Source organism: Panulirus ornatus, chromosome 22 (assembly GCF_036320965.1).
Source record: "Panulirus ornatus isolate Po-2019 chromosome 22, ASM3632096v1, whole genome shotgun sequence".
Classification (NCBI taxonomy): Eukaryota; Metazoa; Arthropoda; class Malacostraca; order Decapoda; family Palinuridae; genus Panulirus; species Panulirus ornatus.
The window spans coordinates 22,147,674-22,175,130 of record NC_092245.1 but is presented as its reverse complement, the minus strand read 5'-3'; the positions used below and the strand labels follow the sequence as shown (position 1 = coordinate 22,175,130).

At 45.6% G+C, this 27,457-nt stretch overlaps 1 protein-coding gene across 3 annotated transcripts in view; it reads left to right on the top strand.

Annotated features, from left to right (window-relative positions):
* The window catches only part of dop (microtubule-associated serine/threonine (MAST) protein kinase dop), a 1,162,440-nt gene that overhangs the window by 364,234 nt on the left and 770,749 nt on the right, over positions 1 to 27,457 (top strand). Inside the window, exon 1 of one of the 3 annotated variants that reach the window (XM_071676294.1) lies at positions 26,949 to 27,361. The exons of the other annotated variants lie outside the window; for them this stretch is intronic. Within the exon in view, the coding sequence (XP_071532395.1) occupies positions 27,311 to 27,361 (51 nt within the window). The 5' untranslated portion in view covers positions 26,949 to 27,310. Of the gene's footprint in view, positions 1 to 26,948; positions 27,362 to 27,457 lie in introns of those variants that run through there. 3 annotated transcript variants of the gene reach the window in all.

The window sequence follows — 27,457 nt, the reverse complement described above, 5'->3', positions numbered from 1 at the left end:
GCCACCGTCACAACCCTACCACCTTCACCACCCCACTACTGTCACAACCCCGCACCATGTCACAACCCAGCCACGAACACAACACTACCATCATATACTCACCACTGCCACAGCTCCACTAATGTCACAACTCCACCACCGTCCCAAACAACCTCACCTCCGTCACAAACAACCCCACCACCATCACGTACAACCCCACCACCATCACGTACAACCCCACCACCATCACGTACAACCTCCACCACCATCAAGGACCAACACTCCCCTGCTTCGCCCGGCCATGATCTTCCAGGATGTTCATTAAGAGAACAAACTCCATCTTTAAAACCTTGGGCTCATATCCCCCCTGACTGTACTCCTTTTTAGAATAAATTTACCTGTGTTGTGTGTAATACAAAGCAGATGACGTGGCCAGATACGGCTCACCACAGGGGCCACCTTGCTACGGATGGAGAAATCGACCACGCATCTGTGATTCATAAGCTGGGGCGTTGTATAATTTGCGGCCACTTTCAGCGGTGTGTTTGGGGGGAGAGAGAGAGAAAATGGGTTGAAGAGCATTAGGCGCCTCATTGGTATACCTGGGCGTGTGTGGAGGGGCTACAGCTGGCGTGTGGTATAGGGTCGTCTTGTGTACCCGAGCTGCCTAGATAGTGAGGCGCGCGGCTCGAAGAACAGCCCTTTTGGTTCGTACTGGATAAGGGAACGTCATTAGTTAAGGGAACGTCTTTGGTTCGTACTGGTAAGGGAACGTCATTGGTTCCTACTAGATAAGGGAACGTCGTTGGTTCGTACTAGATAAGGGAACGTCATTGGTTCGTACTGGATAAGGGAACGTCGTTGGTTCGTACTGGATAAGGGAACGTCGTTGGTTCGTTCTGGATAAGGGAACGTCATTGGTTCGTACTAGATAAGGGAACGTCATTGGTTCGTATTGGATAAGGGAACGTCGTTGGTTTGTTCTGGATAAGGGAACGTCATTGGTTCGTACTAGATAAGGGAACGTCGTTGGTTCGTATTGGATAAGGGAACGTCGTTGATTCGTAGTGGATAAGGGAACGTCGTTGGTTCGTTCTGGATAAGGGAACGTCATTGGTTCGTACTGGATAAGGGAACGTCGTTGGTTCGTACTGGATAAGGGAACGTCATTGGTTCGTACTGGATAAGGGAACGTCGTTGGTTCGTACTGGATAAGGGAACGTCATTGGTTCGTACTGGATAAGGGAACGTCTTTGGTTCGTACTGGATAAGGGAACGTCATTGGGTCGTACTGGATAAGGGAACGTCTTTGGTTCGTACTGGTAAGGGAACGTCGTTGCTTCGTACTAGATAAGGGAACGTCGTTGGTTCGTACTGGATAAAGGAACGTCTTATAGGATCGTGTGTGTTTATCATTGCTCACAACACCCTCATTCCAGCATGATTTGTGGCCTTTGTGTTTGTCATCTTACTTTCAGTCTCACTTTACGAGAGCTAAGCTTAGTAAATTGGTGATCATTAACTCGCGATTCCAGTAATGAAAGGGAGATGTAGAAGTCTACAGATAGAAGTTCCATCTGATGGCTCTGGATTCTGTATGGTGTCTGTTAAGATTTTTCCTAGTCTCTAGCAAAGAGTCGTGTGGCTTGCACGTCTTAGAAGAATTTGATGGCCAACCTCGCACTTTTTAAAGACTATGTCTTCTGTGTGTGTGTCTCCACAGCTATGGCGTCTCATCGCTTCATATATGCTCTTACAGCGCCGCCTGGCAGTGTTATGGCACCATGTGGGGTTATGGCACCATACAGGGTTATGGCACCATGCAGGGCTATGGCGCTATGCAGGGTTAAGGTCCCTTGCAGGGTTAAGGTCCCATGCAGGGTTATGGCACTATGCAGGGTTATGGCACATGCAGGGTTATGGCACCATGCAAAGTTATAGCACCATGTAGGGCTATGGCAACATGCAGGGTTATAGCACCATGTAGGGTTATGGCACCATGCAAAGTTATAGCACCATGTAGGGCTATGGCATTATGCAGGGTTATGGCACCATGCAGAGGCACACTGCACCTGTAGACACATGATTACATGAGTACATACCGGAGCACATGCTTACTCTCTTTCGTAATCAATGATTTATATCAATTTTGTTTATCTCTCTCTCTCTCTCTCTCTCTCTCTCTCTCTCTCTCTCTCTCTCTCTCTCTCTCTCTCTCTCTCTCTCTCTCGTGACTTCCCCTGAAAAATTTCCTTCGGGCATTTTAATCCTGCAAGGTATTTTTCTTTTTTTCCACCTCTTTTCCGTGCGGCGTATTGCCGGAGGGAGTGGAGTGTGGCGATGAGAGCCTTTGCTTCGCTATCATTTTCTTCTACAGCTTACAAAGGGACTGCATTATTTTCTCTTTTTTTTTTAGTAGTATTAAGGACAGACCACTGCGTTTGGACCTTGGTTCTGTGTGGTCTGTGTGTTTATATGGAATTCTGTGCAACTCTCTCTCTCTCTCTCTCTCTCTCTCTCTCTCTCTCTCTCTCTCTCTCTCTCTCTCTCTCTCTCTCTCTCTCTCTCTCTCTTACCAACCTCCTCCCTGAACCCGCTCCTTCCCCTTCCCATCAGACCCCAGGCTTGAGGTTTGCTGGGAAGAGCAGCGCAGATCTGAAAGTGATTCAGCATCGCCGTTTTTATCGGCCTTGCTAACCGGATGTGTCCGGTTCTTACCCCCTGAAGACCGGCTTGCACAGCTGTGGAGAAGTGGTGCACTCATTTTATTGGGTTGGCACGGGAATGTAAGATGTATTTCATAGATCTGTTTCTCAAAATTCTTATGTGTTATTCCAATGTTGTGCTTGCTTGTATTCCAATGTTGCGCTTGCTTGTATTCCAATGTTGCGCTTGCTTGTATTCCAATGTTGCGCTTGCTTGTATTCCAATGTTGCGCTTGCTTGTATTCCAATGGTGCGCTTGCTTGTATTCCCCCACATTTTCGTGTGTTGTCATTGTGATGCTTTTGATCTATTTTCCCCAATATGTTCCTTTTTTTTTCGTTACTGTGATGAAATTGCTCATATATTTTCGTATATTGTTACAGTTATGTAATTAATATGCAAATGTGTTTGTTTATATGGATAGCGCGTGGAAGTCACACGAGTCCATTTTCTGTGTGTTGATTTGTCGCTGGGAGGTGGCGTTTTCTATACCACGCGTGGTACGCTATGCTAAATTGCTCTCCCCGCCGCACGGTACACACGTGGTACACTGTCACACTCTCCCCGCACGGTACACACGTGGTACACTGCCACACTATCCCTCGGTACACACTTGGTGCACTGCTTCACTCTCACCGGACGGTACACACTTGCTACACTCCCCACCTTCTCACCGAACGGTACACAACAGACGCCACACTCACTCACTCACCTGCTGTACTTTCCCTACACCCTCACCGGTCCAGTACACCGTGATACACCCCATCCCTCATCAGTAATTCTTATCCTCCTAACCCCCCAACGTTCCTGCCACGTAGGTAGGTGTTAAATCATACCAGCTGGTAATTGATGGTAATACAGCCGAGGCTCAGTGATGATGAAGTGGTGCGTAACGTTGTGAGCAAGTGTGCCATCATCGCTCACCAACACCTTCATTCATCGCTCATTATCGCCTTCATTCATCGCTATCATCAGCGATTTTTTTTCTTCTCTTATCTTTCGTCCGCATTTTCAGTACAGTGGATGTGTATACATTTTTTTTTTGGGGGGGTGTGGTGTTTGTTTGTCAAAAGGGGGGGAGAGGTGGGGTGTGAGGAGGACTGGGTGAGCCAGCTGGTCAGGTGAGAGACCTGAGGATCTTGTGTGCCAGCGGCTAAGCTGTGGTGTTAGGGAGGCTGTGCACCACCTGATTAGCTGTGGTGTAAGGGAGGGACGTGTGCCCGCTGATAAGCTGTGGTGTAAGTGGGGACGTGTGCCAACTGATAAGCTGTGGTGCAAGTGGGGACTTGCACCACCTGATAAGCTGTGGTGTAATAGGGGACTTGCACCACCTAATAAGCTGTAGTGTTATGGAGGCTTTGCACCACCTGATAAGTTGTGGTATAAGGGAGGGACGTGTGCCAGCTGATAAGCTGTGGTGTAAGTGGGGACGTGCACCACCTGATAAGCTGTGGTGTAAGTGGGGACGTGCACCACCTGATAAGCTGTGGTGTAAGTGGGGACGTGCACCACCTGATAAGCTGTGGTGTAAGTGGGGACGTGTTCCAGCTGATGAGCTGTGGTGTAAGTGGGGATGACGTGCACCACCTGATGAGCTGTGGTGTAAGTGGGGACGTGTTCCAGCTGATAAGCGGTGGTGTAAGTGGGGATGACGTGCACCACCTGATAAGCTGAGGAGGTGAGGTGAGGTGGACGTGCACCACCTGATAAGCTGTGGAGGTGAGGTGAGGTGGACGTGCACCACCTGATAAACTGTGGAGTGAGGGGAACGTGGGCACGGCAGGTGATTAACCTGTCAATCGACACCACTGTCTGGCCCAGGACGAGTGTCGCCTCCCAGTCTGGGGAAGGGGAGGCTTCAGGGCTGGCAGGCATGGCTCTCGTCCCTCACACCTCCTCCTCCTCCTCCTCCTCCTCCTTCTATTTATCTACCATTCTATGCTCACTCTGATTTATTCCCTGTCCCGCGTTCTCCCTCCTACGTCTTCTCTGCTTCACATTTTATTTTTTTTTGCGTTTATCTCCTTTACTTACTCTTCGTTTACTCTCATTTTTCGTGCATTTACCATTTCTTCTCCTTAGTTCACCCCGCATAAAGATTTGCCGATAAGAGAGAGAGAGAGAGAGGAGAGAGAGAGAGAGAGAGAGAGAGAGAGAGAGAGAGAGAGAGAGAGAGAGAGTACTAGGGGGTGTGTGGTACGTGGTAGGAGGAACATGGCTGGTCGAGGTGAGGGAAATGGTGTTTGTGGCGAGAGTGAGGGACTGGTGGGAGTGGTAGGGTCCTGCCTGAGGGGTAAAGGTACGCGTGAGTGGTGTCAGTGGTGGCAGGGGAGGAGGGATTCCTGGTAAGTAGAGTTGATGGTGGTGGTGAGACGTCAGAGGAACTTAGAAGGTATTGAGGTGGGTAGGGGGGGTGAGGTGTCTGCAGTGTTCGTTTGTACAGGGTTGTTGTGAGGGTAGAAGACCAAATGGTGTGTTGGCATTCTGTGTTGGCAGGAGCGGGGGCCGGGGCCATCTGGGGAGTCAGCTTAGCTGCTCTTCTTTCATCATGCTATAAAGCAGCTGTTTCCGTCGGCTGCTATGAATTTAGTGGCTTTGTCTTTCCCTGTGCAGGTGCCAAAGCGGAGGATGTCTTGTGCCTCACCTGGGGACGTTTTCGCAGGATCTTATTCCTCTCCAAAAAAACCCAAGCTGGGCCTCGGCTGTTAGGTTAAGCCGTTGGTCGACGAAGCTGTTTGAAGCCGCAGCCCGAAGGGCCTACATATAGCCCCCACCAGCCGGTACATTCTAGTGGGAAGACAGTGACAGCATGGCACTACTGAACTTGACACATCTGTTCACAGCATGACATGACATGACACAACGGAGCGCATGACACTAGCGGCTTGACTGACCTGAGTAGCATGACAGTTAGGTATGACACACACACACACACACACACATGACACTCCAATGCTGCTGGCCTCTGAACACAACATGGAATATTCTGTTTTGATTACTATGCAGATTGCTCTAGTGTCAAGTGGGAGCTCGTCCTCCAGCGTCAGGAGTGGCGTGCTGACGCTGGCTGCTGGTGTAGGAGACACCCTGGAAGGTGGCTCCAGATGAAGTATATGGAAATGTAGGACGTGATGATTGTAACCAGTTATGAAGCCAAGCTTGGAGATCAATCCAATTCATTACAGTATCATTATCAAAATGAAGTAAGGGGATTTCCCTCGCTGTGGTAGATTTGCTGCAGAGTGCTGTAGATGCGGTGCGGTAACCCATGGAAGTGTGTGGGGCCTGACTGTGAACAGTAGCCTTTTGGTTTCGGTACATATCACATGACACCTGGAGAGTGAATGTGTGCAAATGAGGCCGTTGTTCTTTTGTTCCTGACGCCACCTCGTTAAAGTGGGGAAGAAAACAGTTACGCGGGAGGAGAAAGGAATCATTTTGTAAACATTTCTGTCATTGGGATGAGGATCTTTAAGCTGTGTCATTATCACACGGGTTGAAGATAGCACGTTTGGGTAGCATTGTATCATACTGCCATATGGTGATATGTTCCTTCACATGGTATTATAAGCTGTTCGCCAGTAGACTCTCGTCCCTTCGGATCAGATTGGAAAAAAATGTTACCGACCTGGTCTAATGAGAGCACAGCTCGGGGCACAATAGATTTCGCTGGGGATACTGACACAAATCAAAGCTCACACTCTACGCTCTATTGTTTTGTATGTACGTAACCATTTCAGGAAGGTTTGATGCATTGGCGCTGCGACATGAGGATATCATGTGAGGTCCTCGTGTGTGTGTGTGTGGGTAAAGCGATACCTGTTGCGGCCTGGGCGCTGTGGTGTGGCCACTGTGGTAGGGATTGTCGTGTGGCTGATGGTGGCAGGAGCTGTGATGTGGCCAGTGTGGCAGGGGTTGTGATGTGGCCTGTGAGGCTGTGGTATGGCTACATTGGCCCTAGTGTTGCCACTGTGGCCGGGGCTGTGGTGTGGCCAATGTGGCCGGGGCTTTGGTGGCCAGTGCGGCCGGAGCTGTGGTGTGGTTGTGGTCAGGCCAGTGTGTTTTGGCATGGCCTAGTGTGGCAGGGGCTGTGGTATAGTTAGTGTGACAGGAGCTATGATGTGGCTAGTGTGGTAGGGGCTGTGATGTGGCCAGTGTGGCAGAGGCTTTGGCGTGGCTAGTGTGGGAGAGGGCGTGGTGTGGCTAGTGTGGCAGAGGGCTTGGTGTGGCTAGTGTGGCAGAGGGCGTGGTGTGGCTAGTGTGGCAGAGGGCGTGGTGTGGCTAGTGTGGCTGTGGCGTGGCCAGGTTTGCACTCAAATTATCCGTGTTGAGGAGGCGGGCGCGTTGGCCTCTCCCTCCCAGTTGAGAAGTGGCGGGTGTACCGCCGACATGCGGTGGACGGCTGGCTCTGTCCACCTTCACCACACCCGGACATAACACACCACCGGAATGTTGTAATAGAGGAGGGAGGGAGGGGAGCATGGGGCGAGATGTGGTGGGAGGAGTGAACTCCTGAGGACGTCATGAAGATGGAAAGGATTTACCTTTTGTGTGGGTGGGGGTATTTAGGGCTGGGTCTTCCTGGTTAGGTTAGGTTTACATGAGAGGGGACGTCTCCTGACGTGTCCGGGCGGATTTGAGCATGTCCCAGGGCCGCCTGGTCGAGTGATTGAGAGGGAAGGAAAGGAGTGTTAGTGTCCATAGGCTCTAAGGTCAGCCTTGATGATGAGAACCCACCTCGAGCAACGCACACATACCAGTGTACATGGACTTGCACGAGGTGGTTAATTCTGACTAGCAAGGAGAGAGAGAGAGAGAGAGAGAGAGAGAGGGAGAGAGAGAGAGAGAGAGAGAGAGAGAGAGAGAGAGAGAGAGAGATGTGTCAGGAATGCATAGTACATGGCAGTACATGGGAAGGCCAGATGATGGAAAACCTGATGGTCTTTGACTAGGTTATCTGCTGGGGTAAATGGAAAGGTCAGTTAATAGAAGACCTAATGGTCTTTGACGAGGTTATCTGCTGGGGCACATGGGAAAAGGCAGATTAATAGAAGACCTGATGGTCTGTGACGGGATGGTCAGCTGGAATACTGAGGAAAGTCAGATAACAGAAGACACGATGGTCTGTGTCGCGATAATATGCTGGAGGATAGTGATATAATCTTAAAATTCCTAACGTATGAAGATGGAGACAAAAATGGTAGAAAGGAAGACAAGAGGTTGAAAACAGAGGTTGACGGAGGAAGAGCTAGGATTGTTCTGCCGACGAGGGTAGGCAGCTGGGAGAGGGGCTTGTGGCACCACCAGACACTTGCTGGTCATTAAACACTTAATGTGGTCACGGAAGTGCTCGACAACACCGCCTCACACGCTGGACGTCTCGACCACTGTCCTGGTCGGTCGTGTTGGAGGACCCTGAAGCCACGGTTTTGGTTAGTTCTTCTTAAGGCTTTTGAAGCCGCTGTTCTGATCTGCTCTTTAGGGAAGACTAAAGCCAAATGTCTTGGTTAATCCTGTTGAGAATATTGGAAGCCACTCTCCTGGTACGACTCGCTGGGAATATTGAAGGCACATCAGAATATATTGAATATTGAAGATTGTCGTGCTCAACCTTGCTGAGAATATTGGTAATGTGCGATGGTAATCCTGATGATAATATTAAAGTCGCTGCCTTGATCAGAATATAGAATATTGAATATTGTCGTGTTTAACCTTGCTGGGAATATTGGTGATGTGTGAAAAACGGGGAAAAAAAATATTGATGCTCGTTTTGTCGAGATTTTCGAATTAGATCTGTCTTCGTGAAGTCCTGTCAGGAAATAGGCGTCTGTTGATAAAGAGTGGCGTGATTCAGCGTGGAGATAACGGAGATAAGGAGATAAACAGTTAGCAAGATAAGGAAGGAGGGTAGGGTGCTCTGCTTTTTCTCGCGAGGGGTCGCGGGTATGGGAACACGTGAAGGGCTGGTTGCGCTTTAAGTTCTCCTAATGAACGATGTAGTGTTAAGTTTACTACGTGTTCAGTAACTTCGTTGTAAAGCAGTACCTTCGTAGTAAAGCAGTAACTTCGTAGTAAAGATTTCAGTGAACGAGTTTGTATTTAAGTAGACAGCTTGCAGGACGGAGTGATGCGAAGTGTCCTGAGGAAACGTATTTGGAATTTGAGGTTCGCATTATTGCGCAGAGAACAGGCAACGTAAGGGCGTAACGTGAGGTAAATTACTATGTATTTGTATGATACTTGAAATGGCCCGGGCGTTTGAATGCCTCTATTAAGGTCATTTCATTAACTCTCTCTCTCTCTCTCTCTCTCTCTCTCTCTCTCTCTCTCTCTCTCTCTCTCTCTCTCTCATATTATCATTATACTATGTCGCTGTCTCCCGCTTTAGCGAGGTAGCGCAGAGAAGCAGACGAAAGAATGGCCTAACTCGCCCACACACACACACACACACACACACACACATACACACACACATATATATATATATATATATATATATATATATATATATATATATATATATATATATATATATATATATATATATATTCCAATGAGTCCACGGGGAAAATGAAATACGAAAAGTTCCCAAGTGCACTTTCGTGTAATAATCACATCATCAGGGGAGACACAAGAGAGAAATATAACAGTCAGTTGATACACATCGAAGAGACGAAGCTGGGACGCCATTTGGTAAACATGTGATTGTCCAAAACATGTTTTGGACAATCTCAAATATATATATATATATATATATATATATATATATATATATATATATATATATATATATATATATATATATATTTTTTTTTTTTTTTTTTTTTTATACTTTGTCGCTGTCTCCCGCGTTTGCGAGGTAGCGCAAGGAAACAGACAAAAGAAATGGCACAACCCCCCCCCCATACACATGTATATACATACGTCCACACACGCAAATATACATACCTACACAGCTTTCCATGGTTTACCCCAGACGCTTCACATGCCTTGATTCAATCCACTGACAGCACGTCAACCCCGGTATACCACATCGCTCCAATTCACTCTATTCCTTGCCCTCCTTTCACCCTCCTGCATGTTCAGGCCCCGATCACACAAAATCTTTTTCACTCCATCTTTCCACCTCCAATTTGGTCTCCCTCTTCTCCTCGTTCCCTCCACCTCCGACACATATATCCTCTTGGTCAATCTTTCCTCACTCATTCTCTCCATGTGCCCAAACCACTTCAAAACACCCTCTTCTGCTCTCTCAACCACGCTCTTTTTATTTCCACACATCTCTCTTACCCTTACGTTACTCACTCGATCAAACCACCTCACACCACACATTGTCCTCAAACATCTCATTTCCCGCACATCCATCCTCCTGCGCACAACTCTATCCATAGCCCACGCCTCGCAACCATACAACATTGTTGGAACCACTATTCCTTCAAACATACCCATTTTTGCTTTCCGAGATAATGTTCTCGACTTCCACACATTCTTCAAGGCCCCCAGAATTTTCGCCCCCTCCCCCACCCTATGATCCACTTCCGCTTCCATGGTTCCATCCGCTGCCTGATCCACTCCCAGATATCTAAAACACTTCACTTCCTCCAGTTTTTCTCCATTCAAACTCACCTCCCAATTTACTTGACCCTCAACCCTACTGTACCTAATAACCTTGCTCTTATTCACATTTACTCTTAACTTTCTTCTTCCACACACTTTACCAAACTCAGTCACCAGCTTCTGCAGTTTCTCACATGAATCAGCCACCAGCGCTGTATCATCAGCGAACAACAACTGACTCACTTCCCAAGCTCTCTCATCCCCAACAGACTTCATATATATATATATATATATATATATATATATATATATATATATATATGATCTCCAAGTCAAAGCCAGGTACCCAGTCAACTGTCAGCCCCGTAGAGGAGTATAGGTGCATGCTGGGTTGCCGCCTTGCGGTAGACCGACTGGCGTGACCAGGATTCGAACCTAGGCGAGCGCGGCGACTCGTCTCCTTGACGGTCCGTGAATGCGCCACGGTCGGCAGCGCTCACCGCGCACCCACCACCGACGTCCGTGGAACTCAGGATGAAGCAGTAGTGTCGCTGGCCTTTACAGCGGTGAACACGGGGCTGTGTTGCGGTCAGTCTCGATCAGCCTTGAGTGTGTCGGTCCTCTCCACTGGCATCGCCACCGTCTTTGTGAATCAAGACTCATAGGGTCTCAAGAGTCTTCTTTTGAGTCTACCTGGTCCATGGTTTACGGACGTACGTGGCAGTAGGTATGGTAGTACCGTGGTTTCTGACCCCTCTTGTTCGTCCTGGTTCATAGTTTACGAACCTACGTGGCAGTAGGTATGGTAGTACCATGGTTTCTGACCCCTCTTGTTCGTCCTGGTCCACAGTTTACAGAAGTACGTGGCAGTAGGTATGATAGTACCATGGTTTCTGACCCCTTTTGTTCGTCCTGGTCCATAGTTTACGGACGTACGTGGCAGTAGATATGGTAGTACCATGGTTTCTGACCCCTTTTGTTCGCTCAGGTCCGCTCGAAGATTCGTAATGAATCAGATATCAAAAAGAATAGAAAAAAAAAATAATGGTATTCCCGTGGAAGATCCTGAACCCATAGGCATCCTAATGTGTCATATCGTAGGTTTTGAATCCATCTCCACCTCTGTATCTGGTGTGACACCACTTACTGTGGTATTGGAAGAGAGTGTGGTTTCCTTGAAGGGGATGAATGTAGTGGTTCGTCGTGCGTTTGCGTCCAGGACTTGGCATGATGTAGAAAGAGAGGGAACTGATAGAGATATAGCATGACTTTTTTCATACATTACCTCTATGTAAAACACTGGTTGGCAGTTTGTAGGGGGCTCGTCATAGATCTAGAGCTCAGAGCTCCTACCTTACCTTATAACTGGGGTTTCTGGAGCAAGTGAACATTTTGATCCCCAAGTTATATTTTGGAGGAACTGTGTTGGTTAGAAAAAAAACCCCCCAAACGGTGTCATGTGACGTTTCACACAAAGTAGATGGTTAGACCAGGTGTCATGTGACGTTTCACACAAATTAGACCAGGTTGTCTGTGACGTTTCTATAAAATAAGATGGTTAGACCACGGTGTTATGTGACGTTTCACATAAAGGTTGATGGTTAGACCAGGTGTCATGTGTCCGTTTTACATAAAAAAACAGAGTAGATGTAGACGGAGTCAAGTGTTGTTTTACGATGAGTTAAAGTAGAAGTTCGACTCATTTGTCTGCTGTTAAGATTGATAAGTTTGTGAGTAACTTTGTGATGGTCCTTAACGTTTGCCTTTGAGAAGAAAATTTAGTCTCGTCCCATGTTGGATTCTCAACCAGGCTCCTGTAGGGCAACAGAAATGTGTTCACTTGCGCTGTGCTCTCTCTCTCTCTCTCTCTCTCTCTCTCTCTCTCTCTCTTCTCTTTCTCTCTCTCTCTCTCTCTCCTCAGCTGGTGATGACCGACTCAGGGTTATTGTGAATGTTCGCGGGCATTTATGGCATCTTCCACAATCAGTACTTGCTATCCCAGTGAAGCCAGGTGAGTCTTGGTTTCATTGTGGTTCGCCAGCACTTGATCAGTGGTTTTGGACCTTCACTTTTGGGTTCGCAGCATCTTTTTCAGTGTTTTTGGACCCCTGCTTTTAATCTTTGACCTCTTGACTGTATCTTCAAGGGGTTACTTCATTGTCTTGTTTGTAAATCTAGATATTGTTATGGTATTTGTTCTGTAGATTCACGAGCGTGTGTGTTTATGTGTTCGTGAGTATTGAATACGTATGAGCTGTGAACGTTGGCCTTCTAGAACGAAAGGGAATAAGGATAGATGTGATTAGTGTCTTTTGAAAGTAATTTTTTTGACCGTCTCAGTGCTTATCGTTTTATGTGTACTTTTTTTTGGTTTTTCTCTCTCTCTCTCACTCTCTCTTATTATCTATGGCGCTGTCTCCGCTTTAGCGAGGTAGCGCCAAAGAAGCTGACGAAAGAATGGCCTAACTCGCCCACACCACACCACACACCCATATATGAATATATATATATTATAATATATATATATATCATCTATATATATATATATATATTATATATATATATATTATATATATATATATATTTCCTATGGTCCACGGGGGGAAAATGAAATACGAAAAGTTCCCAAGTGCACTTTCGTGTAATAATTTCCACATCATAGGGGAGACACAAGATGAGAAATATAACAGTCAGTTGTTATACATCGAATGAGGGACGAAGCTAGGACGCCATTTGGTAAACATGTGATTGTCTAAAACATGTTCTGGCAATCTTCAAATATATTATATATATATATATTATATATATATATATATATATATTATATATTATATTATATATTATATTTCCAAGCAAAGCCAGGTACCAGTCAACTGTCAGCCCCGTAGAGGCAGTTATAGGTACATGCTGGGTTTGCCGCCTTGCGGCATAACGACTGGCGTGACAGGATTCAAACCAGGCGAGCGCGGCGGCTCGTTCTCCTTGACGGTTTCCGTGAATGCGCACGGTTCGGCAGCGCTCACCGCGCACCCACACCACCGTACACGTCCGTGGAATCCAGGATGAAGGCAGTAGTGTCGCTGGCCTTTACAGCGGTGAAACACGGGGCTAGTATTGTTGCGGTCAGTCTCGATCAGCTTGAGTGTGTCGGTCTCTCCACTGGCATCGCCACCGTCTTTGTGAATCAAGACTCATAGGGTCTCAAGGGTCTTCTTTTGAGTCTACCTGGTCCATAGTTTACGGTCGTACGTGGCAGTAGGCATGGTAGTACCATGGTTACTGACCCCTCTTGTTCGTCCTGGTCCATAGTTTACGGTCGTACGTGGCAGTAGATATGGTAGTACCATGGTTTCTGACCCCTTTTGTTCGCTCAGGTCCGCTCGAAGATTCGTAATGAATCAGATATCAAAAAGAATAGAAAAAAAAATTGTGGTATTCACGTGGAAGATCCTGAACCCATAGGCATCCTAATGTGTCATATCGTAGATTTTGAATCCATCTCCACCTCTGCATCTGACGTGACACCACTTACTGTGGTATTGGAAGAGAGTGTGGTTTCCTTGAGGGGTGTGTGGTTCGTCGCGCGTTTGCGTCCAGACTTTGCAAAGTAGTAAAGAGAGACCTGATAGAGATATAGACAAGACTCATACATTACCTCATGTAAACACTGGTAGGCAGAATGTAGGGAGCTCAGACCTAAGATCTAGAGCTCAGAGCTCCTACCTTACCTTATAACTGGGGTTTCTAGAGCAAGTGAACATTTTGATCCCCAAGTTATATTTTGGAGGAACTGTGTTGGTTAGACCAGGTGTCATGTGACGTTTCACATAAAGTAGATGGTTAGACCAGGTGTCATGTGACGTTTCACATAAAGTAGATGGTTAGACCAGGTGTCATGTGACATTTCACATAAAGTAGATGGTTAGATTGGTTGTCATGTGTCGTTTTACATAAGCAAAGTAGATGGTTAGACCAGGTGTCATGTGTCGTTTTACATAAACAGAGTAGTGTTAGGTACCAGTTGTCACGTTGTCCGTTTTTAAATAAATAGAGTAGATGGTTAGACCAGGTGTCATGTGTTGTTTTACATAAACCGAGTAGATGGTTAGACCAGTTGTCATGTGTCGTTTTACATCAACAGGTATAGATGGTTAGACCAGTTGTCACGTGTCGTTTTACATAAACAGAGTAGATGGTAGACCAGGTGTCATGTGTCGTTTTACATAAACAGAGTAGATGGTTAGACCAGTTGTCACGTGTCGTTTTACATAAACAGAGTAGATGGTAGACCAGGTGTCATGTGTCGTTTTACATAAACAGAGTAGATGGTTAGACCAGTTGTCACGTGTCGTTTTACATAAACAGAGTAGATGGTTAGACCAGGTGTCATGTGACGTTTCACATAAAGTAGATGGTTAGACCAGGTGTCATGTGTCGTTTTACATAAACAGAGTAGATGGTAGACCGGATGTCATGTGTTGTTTTACATGAGTAAAGTAGAAGTTAGACTCATTTGTCTGCTGTTAAGATTGATAAGTTTTGAGTAACTTTGTGATGGACTTAACGTTTGCCTTTGAGAAGAATTTAGTCTCGTCCCATGTTGGCTCATCAACCAGGCTCCTGTTGGGCAACAGAAATGAGTTCACTTGCGCTGCTGCTCTCTCTCTCTCTCTCTCTCTCTCTCTCTCTCTCTCTCTCTCTCTCTCTCTCTCTCTCTCTCTCTCTCTCAGCTGGTGATGACCGACTCAGGGTATTGTGAATGTTCGCTGGCATTCTGGCATCTTCCCAATCAGTACTGCTCTCCCCAGTGAGCCAGGTGAAGTCTTGGTTATCATAGTGGTTCGCCAGCAACTTGATCAGTGGTTTTGGACCTTCACTTTTGGTTCGCCAGCATCTTTTTCAGTGTTTTTGGACCCCTGCTTTTCATCTTTGACCTCTTGACTTGTATCTTCAAGGGGTTACTTCATTGTCTTGTTTTTAAATCTAGGAAATTGTTGGAATTGTTCTGTAGATTCACGAGCGTGTGATGTTTATGTGTTCGTGAGTATGAATACGTATGAGCTGAGAACGTTGGCCTTCTAGAACGAAAGTGGAATTAAGGAATATATGTGATTAGTGTCTTTTGAAAGTAATTTTTTTGACGTCAGTGCTTCTCGTTTTATGATTACTTTTTTTGGTTTTTCTCTCTCTCTCTCTCTCTCTCTCTCTCTCTCTCTCTCTCTCTCTCTCTCTCTCTCTCTCTCTCTCTCTCTCTCTCTATCTCTCCGTCTCAGGGTTAGTAACTGCTACAGAGTGAGCTATCACTTCTGTGGCTGTCGAGTGTTTACAACCCACATCGTAGGATGCCGAGTGTCAGTGGGCAGACCTCCAGTCGCTCCGTCTCGTACGGAACGCTTGGCAACACGTACGTCACACCACACGCTCTTCGTAACTCCGTGTCTTCTTGCGGTGAGCGCTACGCCATGGCCCCCTTATACCTTTTTGGCAAAACCTCCTCTTGGGAAGTATAAGAATCTCTCTCTCTCTCTCTCTCTCTCTCTCTCTCTCTCTCTCTCTCTCTCTCTCTCTCTCTCTCTCTCTCTCATCCTTCCTGATCCCTTGAAAGGCGTTCGTCATGGCAGAGAGCTCAATCACACGGGTCCTTTGACCGCTGCAGTGTGTATAAATATTTTTTCCTTTTTCGAAAGTGCTCTTCTATTTATCAGCTTGAGGTATATATATATATATATATATATATATATATATATATATATATATATATATATACTTTTTTTTTTCTTTTCATACTATTCGCCATTTCCCGCATTTGCGAGGTACCGCTAAGAACAGTGGACTGGGCCTTTGAGGGAATATCCTCACCTGGCCCCCTTCTCTGTTCCTTCCTATACATACTTTTATGTATATATATATATTGTCATATCTGATGCTCTGTAAAGGGATTTGGTTGAGTATATAGACGCTGCACTTCTGTGGTGGAGAATTTATGAGTTTATCACTCTATCCTCAATCTTCTCTCTTAACCTGGTTTACTTTTCAGAATCTAGATGAAGATTCCCTTTCTTTCAGTTTCTTTTACATATTGCTGATATAAATCTTGCTATAGCTGCTTTGTCAAGGTAGTGGGCTGTACGCAGCAGTCTCCTAGGGAAGTGCTACCTATCCTCTTGACTCAGGAGTGTTGAAGTGATGGCCGGAACCATCTCACACCTTCCTTGTCTGTAAACACCAGCCGCCCTAGGAAGAACACACTTTTTCACCCGAGAGCATTGATGGAACACGTACTTCTGCATAGACCTCTTTCATATGGTTCTTGTGAAGCCGAGTTTGATTGGAACTTTCGATATGATATATATATATATATATATATATATATATATATATATATATATATATATATATATATATATATATATATATATGCCCCCTTTTAGAAAGTTTCAGAAGTGATAGAGGATGTGAAGATGAGGTGTTTGCTTTGAAAGATGTATGTGAGAAATACTTAGAAATACGGATGGATTTGTATGTAGCATTTATGGATCTGGAGAAGGCATATGACAGAGTTAATAGAGATGCTTTGTGGAAGGTATTAAGAATATATGGTGTGGGAGTTAAGGTGCTAGAAGCAGTGAAAAGTTTTTATCAAGGATGTAAGGCATGTGTACGTGTAGGAAGAGAGGAAAGTGATTAGTTCTCAGTGAATGTCGGTTTGCGGCAGAGGTGCGTGATGTCCCCATGGTTGTTTGATTTGTTTGTGAATGGGGTTGTTGGGAAGATGAATGCAAGAGTTTTAGAGAGAGGAGCAAGTATGCAGTCTGTTGTGGATGTAAGGGCTTAGGAAGTGGGTTAGTTGTTCGTTGATGATACAGCGCTGGTGGCTGATTCGGGTGAGAAACTGCAGAAGTTGGTGACTGAGTTTGGTAAAGTGTGTGAAAGAAGAAAGTTGAGAGTAAATGTGAATAAGAGCAAGGTTATTAGGTTCAATAGGGTTGAGGGACAAGTTTATTGGGAGGTAAGTTTGTATGGAGAAAAACTGGAAGAAGTGTTTTAGATATCTGGGAGTGGATTTAGCAGCGGATGGAACCATGGAAGCGGAAGTGAGTCACAGGGTGGGGAAGGGGGCGAAGGTTCTGGGAGCCTTGAAGAATGTGTGGAAGTCGAGAACATTATCTCGGAAAGCAAAATTGAGTATGTATGAAGGAATAGTGGTTCCAACAATGTTGTATGGTTGCGAGGCATGGGCTATAGATAAGGTTGTGCAGAGAAGGGTGGATGCGTTGGAATTGAAATGTTTGAGGACAATATGTGGTGAGGTGGTTTGGTCGAGTATGTAATGAAAGGGTAAGAGAGATGTGTGGTAATAAAAAGAGTGTGGTTGAGAGAGCAGAAGGGTGTGTATTGAAATGGTTTGGTCACATGGAGAGAATGAGTGAAGAAAGATTGACGCAGGATGCATGTGTCAGAGGTGGAAGGAACGAGAAGTGGGAGACCAAATTGGAAGTGGAAGGATGGAGTAAAAAAGATTTTGAGCGATCGGGCACCGAATATACAGGAGGGTGAAAGGCGTGCAAGGAATAGAGTGAATTGGAGCGATGTGGTATACCGGGGTCGACGTACTGTCAGTGGATTGAACCAAGGCATGTTAAGCGTCTCAGGTAAATCATGGAAAGGTTTGTGGGACCTGGATTTGGAAAGGGAGCTGTGGTGTCGGTGCATTACACATGACAGCTAGAGACTGAGTGTGAACGAATGTGGCCTTTGTTGTCTTTTCCTAGCGTTATCTCGCGCGCGCGCGGGGGGGAGGAGGGTTCTGTGTCATATGTGGCGGGGTGGCGACGAGAATGGATGAAGGCAGCAAGTATGAATATGAACATGTGTTTATATGTATATGTCTGTCCATGTATATATATATATATATATATATATATATATATATATATATATATATATATATATATATATATATATATATATATGTATACATTGAAATGTATAGGTATGTATATGTGCGTGAGTGGGCGTTTATGTATATGCATGTGCATGTGGATGGGTTGGGCCATTCTTTCGTCTGTTTCCTTGAGCTACCTCGCAAACGCGGGAGACAGCGACTGAGTATATATATATATATATATATATATATATATATATATATATATATATATATATATATATATATATATATATATATATTTTTTTTTTTTTTTTTTGCTTTGTCGCTGTCTCCCGCGTTTGCGAGGTAGCGCAAGGAAACAGACGAAAGAAATAGCCCAACCCACCCCCATACACATGTATATACATACGTCCACACACGCAAATATACATACCTACACAGCTTTCCATGGTTTACCCCAGACGCTTCACATGCCCTGATTCAACCCACTGACAGCACGTCAACCCCGGTATACCACATCGATCCAATTCACTCTATTCCTTGCCCTCCTTTCACCCTCCTGCATGTTCAGGCCCCGATCACACATAATCTTTTTCACTCCATCTTTCCACCTCCAATTTGGTCTCCCACTTCTCGTTCCATCCACATCCGACACATATATCCTCTTGGTCAATCTTTCCTCACCCATTCTCTCCATGTGCCCAAACCATTTCAAAACACCCTCTTCTGCTCTCTCAACCACGCTCTTTTTATTTCCACACGTCTCTCTTACCCTTACGTTACTTACTCGATCAAACCACCTCACACCACACATTGTCCTCAAACATCTCATTTCCAGCACATCCATCCTCCTGCGCACAACTCTATCCATAGCCCACGCCTCGCAACCATACAGCATTGTTGGAACCACTATTCCTTCAAACATAGCCATTTTTGCTTTCCGAGATAATGTTCTCGACTTCCACACATTCTTCAAGGCTCCCAGAATTTTCGCCCCCTCCCCCACCCTATGATCCACTTCCGCTTCCATGGTTCCATCCGCTGCCAGATCCACTCCCAGATATCTAAAACACTTCACTTCCTCCAGTTTTTCTCCACTCAAACATACCTCCCAATTGACTTGACCCTCAACCCTACTGTACCTAATAACCTTGCTCTTATTCACATTTACTCTTAACTTTCTTCTTTCACACACTTTACCAAACTCAGTCACCAGCTTCTGCAGTTTCTCACATGAATCAGCCACCAGCGCTGTATCATCAGCGAACAACAACTGACTCACTTCCCAAGCTCTCTCATCCCCAACAGACTTCATACTTGCCCCTCTTTCCAAAACTCTTGCATTCACCTCCCTAACAACCCCATCCATAAACAAATTAAACAACCATGGAGACATCACACACCCCTGCCGCAAACCTATATATATATATATATATATATATATATATATATGATTTCATCATTGCACGCCGACAGTCGAACCCAGGCTAAGGAAAACAACAGGCAGATAGCGTCGATCGATTTACACACACACACACACACACACACACACACACACACACACACACACACACACACACACACACTTACACACACGCACGCAGTAGTGTCCAGCACCTGGCCAGTGTGAAGGCCACCGTTCAAACACGAAAGCATCAGGTTGGCAGTGAGCAGGAGAGAGAGCGGTGAGTGTGCTGTGAACTGCGTGCTCCAAGGAATTTGAGCGTCAGGCCTTGGTGATCGGCTGCCTGTTGTGCCAAGTTGAGATGCACGCGGGAGTCTGGTGGTCCGGTCCTGTGGACATGGTATTACATGCAGTTATGCTGTTAGAAGAACAACCCTTGAGGATTCTGCTGTCCGCCGTTGGCAGTGTCCCTCATAAGAAGAACAAAAGAGAACCACACATTCTGCTCATAGTTTGAGGACAGACGAGCCTGTGTAGAGATGGGATGCTGACATGGGCATTCGTCCAGCTCAAGATAACCAGTACGATGTAGGAAATGAGGGTTAGTGTCGGGTGTGGTAGAAGGAACGCCACGCACAGTGGAAAATAGGTAAGAGAGACAGAACGTTGAGGGAACATGAAGACGAAGAGAAGAGAAATGGGAATGATACAACACACGAGGAAGCAAGGAGGAAAGGTTTGGCCAATAGCGTGTGGTAGACGGTAATAGGAGTGGGTATAATGGTGACTATTAGATGGAGAATGGAGGGTATGCAGATGAGACAGCTATTTCTGGGGAGATATGCCAATGAGAGCTGTTCCTCGGGGTTATGCAGATGAGGCGGCCAGTTCTAGGATGAAACAGAAGGAACAGTCAAGCAGAAGTGGATGGTCACATCCAACATCGTCCACGGTTGGGACGGAACATGGAGTATGCTCTCGATGCGGTAAATGTAGCGAGGCTTCGTAAGGCTGAGGGTAGACATCATGTCCCAGATGAATGCAATATCCTGCTTCGTAAAGATGAGTGTCTCCAGGGGAGGAATTCATGGTCTACCACGTCTACCATGTGCAGGTGGGTGAGAGTCACCATTAGCTCGTGGAGTTCCTCTGACCTCGACTGTTCGTTATGGAGAGGGAGAGAAAGAAGTAGCACAGATGTAGATCCCTCCCTGTAGTAGGAGAGTCCTCTGCTCTAGATATAACTCCACAGCACCAGATGTAGACTCCAGAACGGGAGCTCCCGCTCTCAACGAATGAATGTGTAAAGCGCCGTGGACATGTTTTGCGGGCAGAGACACTGCATGGGACTGAGGCAGCAGATCTAGAAGCTGTGCATGAGGCTCCAGCTTCCATGGTAACAGAATATTCGCAAGTATAGAACAAGTCACACACACACACACCCTAGCCACGAGGAGAAAGCCATCATCCATAAGCTCCAACGTTCAAGGTATCAAAACCTAACTTGACAAAAGTTCCTTCACTCCCTCAACAGTCCACTTCATCAAGCAGATGTGACGTCTCGAACCCTACGGGGAAGCACAGGTTCCAGACTAACAGAGGCACTGTATTGTGTAGTGTCTCCCCAGCTGTATCTCTGCTTGTTACAGTTACAAGTGCATAGGGACAGGGTTTTGCCTGAGTAGTGAAGAATTTCTGGCCTGTACTCGAACTGCTGAAACTTTGTAGCGTTGTGGTTGAAGGGATGGAAGAGCGTGGACAGGTTGATGATACCCACTACAGACCATACACTTCGAAGTCATGGCTGTTGCCAGAATAGAGGAGGAGGGGGACGAGGATATACAGACCATACACTTCGAAGTCATGGCTCTTGCCGAAGTAGAGGAGGAGGGGAATATACAGACCATACACTTCGAAGTCACGGCTGTTGCCAGAGTAGAGAAGGAGGACGGGAATATACAGACCATACACTTCGAAGTCACGGCTGTTGCCGGAGTAGAGAAGGAGGAGGAGGTGAATATACATACCATACACTTCGAAGTCACGGCTGTTGCCAGAGTAGAGGAGGAGGAGAAGGGGAATATATCATGATGGCCTTGGGCAACGCTCCTCCGGATCCAGTATTTGTGCGACCCTTTAACCTATCACATCCCTGACGAAAATATGATAGTCTGACGCATGGGAAAAAAATTCATCTCCCGGGAATTAGTGTTGATGAACAAATGTACAAACTGGAATTATCATTCTTTTTTTCTTTTTACGTATCGTATTTGCTGGGAGTCAGTTGACCAACCAGGATGGCGCACGCGCTGGCTTTTGTTCTTCAGCGGGAAGAAGGATCTGATTCATAACATTGACATTCCGATTCCTTGACACTCAGGCCACGGGTGTGTTGAGGGGCATTATAGATATTCAGACGACATCAACCGGAACATACGAGCGAGATGAAGAATTAGCCAGACTCGGATCTTGGCAGGAAACTCACCGAGTTGGACATGGGAAAGAGCGAGATGTCTGCCGTCCTTTGAGGAATGAATGACGAAGACTTTTACACCAGATCAGGACATGGAAAGGATGTCCACGGACGCACAGTAGATGTGCATCTGTTGTGTGTGTGTGTGTGTGTGTGAGTGAAAGTATAGCAGTCGAAGCTAGATTAAGTCAGCGCGATGATCTCCCTACAGAAGGAGGTCGAGAAGGCAGGGCCTGGACCTACCTCCATTGCCATTGCCTACAAAGTATAATAAAAAAAAAAATAATATATATATATATATTGGGGAAGAGCAGTGCGGTTTCAGAAGTGGTAGAGGATGTGTGGATCAGGTGTTTGCTTTGAAGAATGTATGTGAGAAATACTTAGAAAAGCAAATGGATTTGTATGTAGCATTTATGGATCTGGAGAAGGCATATGATAGAGTTGATAGAGATGCTCTGTGGAAGGTATTAAGAATATATGGTGTGGGAGGCAAGTTGTTAGAAGCAGTGAAAAGTTTTTTATCGAGGATGTAAGGCATGTGTACGTGTAGGAAGAGAGGAAAGTGATTGGTTCTCAGTGAATGTAGGTTTGCGGCAGGGGTGTGTGATGTCTCCATGGTTGTTTAATTTGTTTATGGATGGGGTTGTTAGGGAGGTAAATGCAAGAGTCCTGGAAAGAGGGGCAAGTATGAAGTCTGTTGGGGATGAGAGAGCTTGGGAAGTGAGTCAGTTGTTGTTCGCTGATGATACAGCGCTGGTGGCTGATTCATGTGAGAAACTGCAGAAGCTGGTGACTGAGTTTGGTAAAGTGTGTGGAAGAAGAAAGTTAAGAGTAAATGTGAATAAGAGCAAGGTTATTAGGTACAGTAGGGTTGAGGGTCAAGTCAATTGGGAGGTGAGTTTGAATGGAGAAAAACTGGAGGAAGTGAAGTGTTTTAGATATCTGGGAGTGGATCTGTCAGCGGATGGAACCATGGAAGCGGAAGTGGATCATAGGGTGGGGGAGGGGGCGAAAATTTTGGGAGCCTTGAAAAATGTGTGGAAGTCGAGAACAGTATCTCGGAAAGCAAAAATGGCTATGTTTGAAGGAATAGTGGTTCCAACAATGTTGTATGGTTGCGAGGCGTGGGCTATGGATAGAGTTGTGCGCAGGAGGATGGATGTGCTGGAAATGAGATGTTTGAGGACAATGTGTGGTGTGAGGTGGTTTGATCGAGTAAGTAACGTAAGGGTAAGAGAGATGTGTGGAAATAAAAAGAGCGTGGTTGAGAGAGCAGAAGAGGGTGTTTTGAAATGGTTTGGTCACATGGAGAGAATGAGTAAGGAAAGATTGACCAAGAGGATATATGTGTCGGAGGTGGAGGGAACGAGGAGAAGAGGGAGACCAAATTGGAGGTGGAAAGATGGAGTGAAAAAGATTTTGTGTGATCGGGGCCTGAACATGCAGGAGGGTGTAAGGAGGGCAAGGAATAGAGTGAATTGGAGCGATGTGGTATACAGGGGTTGACGTGCTGTCAGTGGAGTGAATCAAGGCATGTGAAGCGTCTGGGGTAAACCATGGAAAGCTGTGTAGGTATGTATATTTGCGTGTGTGGACGTGTGTATGTACATGTGTATGGGGGGGGGGGGGGGTTGGGCCATTTCTTTCGTCTGTTTCCTTGCGCTACCTCGCAAACGCGGGAGACAGCGACAAAGTATAAAAAAAAAAAAAAAAAAAAATATATATATATATATATATATATATATATATATATATATATATATATATACACATATATACAAACACACATTAGAGAGAGAGAGAGAGAGAGAGAGAGAGAGAGAGGAAAAAGGGAAAGCATGAGGTTAAAGATGTTAGCGACAGATGTATGGTGAAAGCTGAGCATTGACATGTTAAAGGCTGGTGATATCGTTCCAGTTAGACCTTCACTTAAGTCAAGCTAAGACAGAGAACTGAAGGTGTCGCCACTTTGTATATATACACACAGTGGCTGGAACCATACGTGGATACATAGTGAGAGAGACAGATACAGCCATACACTGATAGCAGTACAAGAGAGATACCTCCAGCCATACACAGATGACAACCCAAGAGAGAGAGTTCCAGCCATACTCACATGACTGAAAATAAGAGACAAAAGATGAGCGAAACGTTAAGAGGACTGGACGAACCTCTTTGACAAGGGAGTAGCACGAGATAAATGATAACCCCCAAATGCCCTTGTCATGATTTGTGCCCCTCCCGTTATCTTTGTATCGGATATCACCTTTACGGCTTTAGAGTTTGAAAGGGCAGCTGGTTGGGCTTCTGCCGCCCAATAGACAAGACAGTGACACTTCCTTTGCACTTCTTCTGAAGAGGAAGTCGAGGCCCTGATGGTCAGTATGGACAATGGGGACAAGTTAATGCCCTCCTCACAGTTAAGGGAGTAGGGCCATTAAAAAAGGCATATAGATTGGACCTTATGCACAAACATCACGTGTGTTATTCCACTTATTGAAGAACACTTGACCAACCCGCACAATCCAGGACAATTGTGGTTCATGGTTCTTAAAGACCGTACCATTCAAAGGCGCTTGACCACTTGGACGAAAATTCTGACTTAAAGAATAGACCAAATGGACTCCCGTGGTGTAGCGGTTAGCGTTCCCAACCGTGACGCATTCACGGGTCGGCCAGGGCCGAGCGCATAGGTTCGAATTCTGGATTGCGGCAGTCGGTCCTCAGCCAACCCAGCTGTTCATCCATCCCTAGAGGTTGTTTGGTAAATTGGGTACCTGGCTCAGAGTAGGATATATGTATATATATATATATATATATATATATATATATATATATATATATATATATATATATATATATATATGTATGTATGTATGTATGTATGTATGTATGTATATATATATATATATATATATATATATATATATATATATATATATATATATATATATATATATATATATATATGTATGTATGTATGTATGTATGTATGTATGTATATATAGTGTTAATGGGATGGCCTTGAATAGGGCCTCAGCTGCCCGTGCCGTCTCACCTAAGAAAAAAGTGCAGATATAATCTCCATGTGTGTTGCACAGACACTTGACATACTCGGTCATAAAATGTCTGCAGCAAAGATATTTGGTTAAGTAGGTTGATGGATCCTCATTCTTATAACAGTACTTGATAGCAGATCTGGGGAACTGAATTGCCTTTACTAAGAGGGTATTTGTCCACCCCAAGGAGGTGTGCTTCCGCCCCAGCTGTTCATTGTTCTCGTGTTGGACGTCTACAAAAAAGACAGATTACACCGTTATGTGTGTGTGTGTGTGTGTGTGTGTGTGTGTGTGTGGACGCTGGGCGAAGCAGAGGATGAAAATGTCATCCATCGGGGACACTGAGGAAACGACAGGAAGACATAAAAGTCAGGTCTTGCTTCGGGGCCGTGGGGAAGTAACATGATGGTCAACGTGGAGAAATGATATCGCATCTGGCCGTAGTACAGAGCAGCCTCGCCTTCGTCCGGAGGAATTAGGGCCGGATGGTAGACATGTATGGTGAACTTTGGCGAGCATTACATCATATATATATATATATATATATATATATATATATATATATATATATATATATATATATATATATATATATATATATACTTGTTTGCCAAATGGCGTCGTAGCTACGTCTCTTCCTTTTATATTGACTGACTATTATATTTCGCGTATCTCCTCTGATGATGTGATCATTACACGAAAGTGCGCTTGGGAACTTAACGCGTTTCATTTCCCTATGGATCAGAAGGAATATATATATATATATATATATATATATATATATATATATATATATATATATATATATATATATATATATATATACCCAGTTGCTCTGTCAAGTTTATTGGATCATCGTCAAGAACAAACGAACTATGGCCTTATTTACAAACATCCAATCCCATGATTTCATTTGTTGTATAATCAAAACCACCTCACATCCCTTTGGAAACCACAAGGAAATTAGATACACGTCCGTGAATAGGGTAAACAAGTTCTTACCCAGTGTGTCTGGCCAGCTAGGATGGAAAGGGTACACCATCCCATCCAGCTCCGTCGCCAGCAAGCAGCCTGATCCATCTAGTTGGTACAGTGGGTACATGTGGGCGCCCGACTAGGCCGCGGGGATAGAGATGGTCCCCGTGACCGATGCAAGGTACGCGCAAGTGTGAGTTCAGAGTAAATGAGAAGATGCTGGGTACCTGTGACGTGTTGGGCCGCTCTGGTAATAGTGGCACGCTAAACTCACCCTGGTCTTAAGTGTTGAGTACTGAGTTGAAAAGTATTTCAGTTCATTTCCTCTTGTTTAGATATTCCCCAGTGGGCTTTGCCAAGAAGACAATGGCAGTGGTATTCCGCCCCACCACCAACTCCACCCACTGCGACACAGATCAGGACTGTTTTCTCCCATGTAGGATCTCACTTTACATGACTATGTTAAAGTTTCTCTCGCCCACATAACTTCAGACAGAAATCGTAAGCAAATAACGCGGGCACTTTGGCAGAGAACTGTGTGTGTGTGTGTGTGTGTGTGTGTGTGTGTGTGTGTGTGTGACTATTCATGTGTGCTTGTTTTGTGTGTGACCAAGTATATGTATGTCTGTACACATGCGTATGGGACTGTTATTATGTAAAGTCAGTACATATATACGTGTCATACACAACTATGGCTTGTGTATTGTAATGGGGAATATGTACTCATTTGGATAGGTGAACGCGTGCACGTCCTGCTGTTCGTTTGGTACATGTGTGTGTCTGAAGCTGGCCATTGTTATGTGTGTGTGTGTGTGTGTGTGTGTGTGTGTGTGTGTGGTGAGGGCGGATGTCGGTGGTGGCTGGAGATAGTGGCCGCCAGTCTCGTGTTGTCGCCCGAGTGGATAGCCGGGGTGTGTGTGTGTGTGTAGTGCTTCTCGCCGCGTGCTGGGACCCTCCAACCCAACCACTTGTGTGTGTGTGTTGAGCTGCGGCCTGTGCGTGGCTGCCTGCTGCTGCTCCTCCTCCTCCTCCCTCCTGCGGGAGTTTGGCTGACAGGAACACTGCACTCGTGACAACACAGTGGTTGAGAAGGAGGAGGTTTGTTGGGTGTGAAGTGAGAGACGAGGGGGTAGGGCGTGACACGCTATATGTCCCCTTGAGGCTGTCAGAAAGGTGGGAAGGGTTGGTGGTCGTCCGCTGGAGGCTAGGGCGAGGCGATGGTTGTGAGTTTTCCAGAGGACACGTGTTCTTCAGTGCTCGACAGTCATGGACATGGAGTCTTCCCATGACACCTGTGCTCAGGAGCCCAGTCAGACTGTAAGAGTGTTTCCCTGAGTGTATTGTCGTGCTGTGGACTGATGATTGTAACAACACCTTCCAGTACCTGTATTAGTGAACCAATTTGATTGGATC